Source organism: Anthonomus grandis, chromosome 4 (genome assembly GCF_022605725.1).
Source record: "Anthonomus grandis grandis chromosome 4, icAntGran1.3, whole genome shotgun sequence".
Classification (NCBI taxonomy): domain Eukaryota; kingdom Metazoa; phylum Arthropoda; class Insecta; order Coleoptera; family Curculionidae; genus Anthonomus; species Anthonomus grandis.
Window position 1 is genome coordinate 4,030,620 of NC_065549.1, and position 7,406 is coordinate 4,038,025.

The 7,406-nt window shown below is 30.6% G+C and overlaps 1 protein-coding gene across 1 annotated transcript in view; it reads left to right on the forward strand.

Moving 5' to 3' along the window:
• LOC126735305 (pecanex-like protein 1) overlaps window positions 1–4,493 on the forward strand; it is a 28,455-nt gene extending 23,962 nt beyond the window's left edge. Inside the window, exons 8-9 of the mRNA XM_050439255.1 lie at window positions 3,966–4,150; window positions 4,206–4,493. Coding sequence (XP_050295212.1) covers window positions 3,966–4,150; window positions 4,206–4,308 — 288 coding nt within the window. The 3' untranslated portion in view covers window positions 4,309–4,493. The remainder of the gene's footprint in view (window positions 1–3,965; window positions 4,151–4,205) is intronic.
• Window positions 4,494–7,406: the final 2,913 nt, after the last annotated feature.

Genomic DNA, 7,406 nt, shown 5'->3' on the forward strand with positions numbered 1-7,406 from the left:
TAGAATTTAATAAAAATTTTAGGTGATGAACACTATTAGGGACCTCTTAAAATGACATCCTTAAAATACATTTACCTTGTTTACTTTACCAGGGGCGGACTAGGTTGTACACTTTAATGCGTATATTTTTAACACCCTGTATGTTAAAGTCTAAAAAAAAAATAAATTTGGATACCTTGAACCCTAGGCTAAAAAAAAGATACTCTAGTTCATTATCGATAAAATGAACCGTTTTGGAGAAAAAAAATAATAAACGAGCCAATGTTTATTTTTTAATTTTTTTTTTAAATGAGATAAGTACGCTAGTTATTTAAAGAACAGAGAAATATCGATGTAAGTCATTTAATTTAAAATAATACATGTTCCTAAAAATACAGAGGTGTCCTAAAAAATAATTTTACAAAATAATAAAAAAAAACCTATGATGAGTGTATGTTTTTAAATTAGAAAAAACAACTTACAAAAAAATTCCAAAAACCAAATATGTAAACAAAAGTTAAATTCTTCAATACGAGCAATAAACAATTAATTATTAAACACTTCAGAAGTAGGTTCGACGTGGGCTCTGTGAACTCTAACACAATCGAGGACTGCTGCACTCGCCACAATAACCTAAGATTGTTTTTTATATTATTATCACAATGAAATGTAATTCTTTGGAGCAGTTCTTCCCGAGTATCGACTGGGGTAGAATACACCAAGGTTTTGTGGTGACCCCATAGATAAAAATCTAATGGCGTTAGATCGGGAAACCGAGGATGCCAAGCAACAGGTCCTCCTCTACCTATCCAACGGTTTTCAAAAGTATTAAGTGGTGTCTTACAGCAAGACTAAAATGGGGTGGGGCTCCATCATGCATAAAATACATATCTCGGCGGGTTGCAAGGGGCAAATCTTCTAATAAATCTGGAAGATTGTTCTGGAGGAACTTCAAATAAAGTTCTCCGTTTAAACGTGGTGGCAGTTCAAATAGCCCAATCAAAAAATTGCCAATAATTCTTGCCCAGATATTTATTGATTGGAATTGATGTTGATGATGAGAAATAATAATATCACGGGGATTTTCATCAGCCCATACATGCGAGTTATGTAACTTTTCAATTCCATTTTTGTTTCATCGGTAAAAAGAATCGTGCTGATAAAGTTAGGGTTATTTCGCTGCTGATCTAGTTTGCGAAGTCTATTCTATGAGCAAAATCTCTGGGCAGTAGTTCATGCACTTTTTGTAAGTGATATGGGTACAACAGTTGTTCTTGAAGTACCATATGTACAATTGTTTTGGACGAATGAAGCTGAGCGGCTAATTTTCGAGTACTCGTTGTAGGAGTGTCAGCTACAGCGTTTAAAATATTTTCTTCCAATTGCACTGTATGTGCTGTTCTCCGACCACCATTATTCTTTTTTTTTTTCAAAACATCCTAAAATTGCATTAAGGAAATTTAATAGTGTTACCTCATTAAGTGGAAAACAGAAACCTACCAGTTTCTCTTAGACGTTGATCAGCACGTTGAAATGTTTTCTGATCCGGAATAATGCGATTGGGAAATCTTTCTTTGTACAATCTTTTTGCTTCCAATGTAAACTCCATATTTTGACGTAATTTAAATTAAAAGTTACCAGAAAATACAAAAATTTAAAAAATATTATCAAATAAAGGATGAATATGTTGATAAAGATTAGGTTTAAATGATTAGGTATTTGCTAAATTTGGAGTATAGCAACGTTTGTAACAATATAGCAATGTTTGTTCATAAATGCAAAAATTCCGATAAATAAGTCAGGTACAATACAATTAGTTTACATTATTTTTTTAGTTTTTTTTTATGTTTAGTTTTTATCTTAAGAATAACAAAAAAGAAATAAACGTATAAGAAATAAGAAATATTTTGTAAAAGTATTTTTTAGAATACCACTGTATTTTTAGGAACATGTATTTTTTTTAAATTAAGTGACTTACATCGAAATTTTCTGGTCTTTGAATAACTGGCGAACTTATCTCATTTAAAAAAAATTAAAAAAAAAAAATCATTGACTCGTTTAATTTTTTTTTCTCCAAAACGGTTCATTTTATCCATAATGAACAAGAGTACCTTTTTTTTAGCCTAGGGTTCAAGGTATCCAAATTTATTTTTTTTAGACTTTAACATACAAGGTGTTAAAAATATACGCATTAAAGTGTACAACCTAATCCGCCCCTGGTAAAGTAAACAAGGTAAATGTATTTAAGGATGTCATTTTAAGAGGTTCCTAATAGTCATCACCTAAAATTTGTATTAAATTCTACCGGGCAGTTTAAAAGTAATTTATGAAAAACCAATTTCCAGCAGCGTCCTTTAGGATGCTGTATCTTCGTAAAGAAGGCTTGTAGGAATTTTTTTTATAGGAACGTTCGGTATTATTTTTCGATTTATATTATTCTACCTGGATCCGAGAGATTTCCCACATTAACCGGGACACCCTGTATAAATAAAACTATATAACCGATATAATCACCAATTCATATATTAACGCATATAATAATTCTAAAATTTAATATTATTGGCATTCGTTTCTACATTTTATGTCAAATATTAAGCTAAAAATTTAATAATCTAGTAACAAAAAAAATGCTTTTAAACCCAGTGTTATTGGAATTTTCCCTTTTTTGCTTGTTTATTGTCTCACTTTTGCCTAGGAGCATAAATTTAAGATTTTGTTTTGATAAAACGGAATTTTAATTTTTTTAACATTTATAATAATAATATTAATAATCTTTATTTAGCAAGAAGCTACATAGATAAATTCAATATCAAAAAAAAAATTAATACGCGTACAGACACACAAATTGTTAGTCGTGCTTTAATTGCATTTCCAAAGAATAACCATCGGTCACAATTTTGCCCTGGAATTTTTCTTTCACGTTTTTTGTGTAATAAATTAACAAAATCTTATTGAAATTTTTTGACTTGCTATTGAAATTTAACCAAAAAATTTGCTTTTAAAACCCTAGTACTATTACATATATTTCTATAGAAATTTTCTTTAAAATTCATTTTTATTGAAATTTTAGGTTTTTATCATAACTTCATTAAAGAATCTGCTTCTTTCAGTAACATTATGTTTTGTATTATTAATTTTTAAATTTATTTTAATGTTTTCTGTCAGAATTTTATCCAAAAATTAAACCTGGTTTTATTAAATTTTTTAATATTGTTATAATAATTTATTTGAGAGTTTGCGTTTAAAACCCACTTTTATTGGACTTTTTGAAATTTTTTTCATCATTTCTCCTAAGAATCTGCTTCTTCCAGTATCATTGTATTAAGCGTTATTGGATTTTTTTAATTTTTTTAACGTTTTCTGTCAGAATTTTATCCAAAAAACTGCCTCAGTTTTAATGGACTTTTTAAAATTGTTATCAAACTTTTAGTTAAATTAAAACGTTTTTTTTTTACAATTTTTCTTAAAAAATTGATTTATAAGAATACTGCGTTTTATGCTCTAAAATCAAATTTAAAGTCCTCTCTGACTATTTACAGAAAATATTCGATATTTTACCCAAAATTCTACCTCTAAAACCTAGTTTTATTAGAATTTTTGTTATAAGTTTACCTCCTAAAAGCCTTTCAAAATTTAGTATTATTTTTTTTAATTTTTATTAATTGTTTTTCTTTACATTTGACCCTTGAGCACTTTTTTTGTGTAAGTTTGAGTACTCAAAATTTTCAAATTTCTTACAAGTTTTTGTCATAATTTTACTCGTAAAACCAAATTTTGTGCAAATTTTTAACTAGATTTTAATTAGAATTTTCAATCTAACAATAAGATGTTTTTTTAATTTCGTTCTCATCAAAAACAAAAAAAAATAGCAAACTTCTCAACCAGTTAATTATCCTCATCTGTCTTTCAAATGGCTTAAATCACTTCAAATTTAATTAAAATTTACCGGATTCTTAACTAAACTAAACTTCCCGAAATCCTTCCAGGCATCCGCCAAACTTTCCGCCCCAAAATCCACCTGGAGAAAAACCCACGAGGAATTCATCGCCGCCATAAGGGCGGCCAAACAAGCGCAAGCGTACGTAGCAAAGGGCGGCAAACTGACCGACCTGCCGCCGCCCCCACCGTCCACCAATCCCGACTATGTACAGTGTCCACACTGTGGAAGAAGGTCACTTACTTTCTCTTCAATTGTATATTTTATTTATATATTTATTTATTTTTAGGTTTAACGAATCTGCCGCCCAAAGACACATCCCCAAATGTGCCACCTATGAATTTAATAAACCGAAGGGCGGGCAGGCTAAAGGGCGACCTGGAAAGAGATAATAGAACAACGGGTTTATCATTATTTTAGTCAACGAGAGAGAGAGAGCCATAGATAGTGTCTGACAGTGATGTCGATGGCCCTCTTTATATCTAAAATAATTTTTTTTATACAGGTTTTTATAGAGTTTATAAACATATTAAATAACAATGTTAAAAATATAATTAAAACAAGTCTCATAAGTGCCTTCAGTCGTATTAAATGAATTATTAATATCAATGCCTGAAATTTTGAAGACTGTGAATGTGGTTGTGTGCCAGTGAATTTTAAAAAAAATTAAGCTTTTAATTCATTAATTTATAACAAATTTTGCTTAATATCTGTGGGTTTTCTGCTAAATGAATTTCATTGCACAGGGGTTGCAAATTCACTGAAAATTTTGAAATCTTGTAATTTTTGCTCTAGTTTAACCTTCGTCAAAGTTGTGTTATTTGAGACACCCTGTGTATGTGATCTGGGCGCTTTAAAGTTACAATAAATAACGAACAATAACAGGTACTTTTTTTAAGATTGCTTTTTAGTTCCTAGTGAAGAAATTTGTACTTATTTATTGTTATTCTTAATAATAAAGATTTTACTATAAAATATCTGTTTTTTTTGTCATTTCGACTCCTTGGATTTTATTTTTTCTTTATAATTTTTATTTTGAAATTCACTTCGCCATTTCATTTTCTATCCGGGAATATGATTTTTGCGTCACTTTAAAAATCACTATTTTTTCTAATATGGCGCCCGGCCGACATTTTGAATTTTTCAAGTATCATTAATAGGTCAAAATAAGGGCCTACTAGGAATATAAAGGAAATAGTCTACCATAGTGACCTTAAACTACCTTAAAAATTACTGAAAATTGCTTCAAACATGGCATAAGGTCACATTAACATTTGATAGTGTACATTAAATTTTATTTTTACAAGATGGCGACGATCCGCCATTTTAAGACCTGATGCTTGACATACTATTTAATCTAGGCGTAGCTACATTTTAACGGAAATAACCGCGTTTTGATCTTTGAATTGCAATAATGCAAATTTAATCGCTTTGACCTTTTCGTGACCCATTAATCGCAAAAAAAATATTTATAAAAATATTAAAATTTATTGAGGGGATCCATAACAACTGGGTTAAATTCATGTCATAATATATAAAAAAGCTCTTTGTGGTTTGACATTTGAGAGAAAATTTAATTTTTGCAAGATGTCAGCCGTCCGCCATTTTGTTACGTCAGAGCTTGGGCTTGGCTTATCAAAGGCAAAGTCACGCCCTCTGGGGACAAAAAGTCAAGTTAATAATAGGAGAAAAAAATTTCTACTCGTCACTCCGTATTTAACCGGAAGTGAACTTTTGCCACTTCCGATTTCAACGGAAGATAAGCACTTTCCCGATTTCATGGATCTCTGATGGGGACACTGTAAAAATATATAGGGGGTCCTTGAAAACTCGGTAATAAGTCACAAAATCCCAAACGTCACTTTAATTAGACAGTTTATTTAACTTGATTTTGCTAAGATGGCGCCCGTCCGCCATTATGAATTTTGGAAGTGTCATTCATACGTCAAAACCTGGGCGTGGCCCATCATTAATGTCAAGAAATTAGCCACTCTAACGCTTCTATAGTCCTTCAATCCGATAATATTAAAAAAAATAACAAACATCCATAAACGCACACAAGCAATAAAGCAGGGATTCTTAAAAAAAAATTACAATCGCAAAGTCTCCGACTTCACGATCATTGACAACTGACATTTGACGGATGGACATAATTCAATCACCTTTTTTCAAGATGGCGCCCAACAGACATTTTGAAACATAGAGTTGTCATTTATACGTAAAAACCTGGACATGTGACACTGGCCTATTTTAACAAAGAAATTATATATTTTTTACCTTTTGATAGTTTCGTAATCAGAGGATTTAAAAAAGAATTAAAAAATAAACACAAATACAAAATTACGATTGAAAACTCTCTAACTTTACGATCATTGACAGTTAACATTTGACGGATGGATATAATTCAATCACCTTTTTTCAAGATGGCGCCCAACAGACATTTTGAAACATAGAGTTGTCATTTATACGTAAAAACCTGGACATGTGACACTGGCCTATTTTAACAAAGAAATTATATATTTTTTACCTTTTGATAGCTTCGTAATCAGAGCATTTAAAAAAGAATTAAAAAATAAACACAAATACAAAATTACGATTGAAAACTCTCTAACTTTACGATCATTGACAGTTGACATTTGACGGATGGATATAATTCAATCACATTTTTTCAAGATGGCGCCTAACAGCTATTTTGACACATAGAGTTGTCATTCATACGTCAAAACCTGGGCGTGGCTCATTTTTTACTGGCACATCATTAATATCAAGAAATTAGGCACTTTACAACTTCTATGGTCTTTTAACTTCACGATCATTGACAACTGACATTTGACGGATGGATATAATTCAATCACCTTTTTTAAAGATGGCGCCCAACAGACATTTTGATACATAGAGTTGCCATTTATACGTAAAAACATGACTTATTTGACAGTAGCCTCTTATAACTAAGAAATTAAATATTTGTTAACTTTTTAAAGCTGTTTAATCGGAGGATCTAAAAAATAATTAAAAAATAAACAAAAATACAAAATTGTGCAAAATTACGATCGCGAACTCTCCAACTTTACGATCATTGTCAGTTGACATTTGACCGATCGATTATAATTCAGTCACCTTTTTTAAAGATGGCGCCCAACAGCCATTTTGAAACATAGAGTTGTCATTTATACGTGAAAACCTGGGCATGACTCATTTGACTTTTACAATGAATATTTTTTACCTTTTTATATATCTCTAATAAATTAAAAAATAAATAAAAATACAGAACTGCGCAGATGCAGTTGAATATAATATCGTTTAAACGTAGTCAAAATTGCAAATTCTCCAACTTCATGATCAATGATAATTGACTGATCGATTATACCTCAATCACCTTTTTTCAAGATGGCGCCCGTCCGACATTTTGAAACTGTCACTTCCACCACGCCTAAATGGAAAATGAAGGTTTTTCAAGTTTTTCACAACTTAACAGAAAAAAAAAAACACA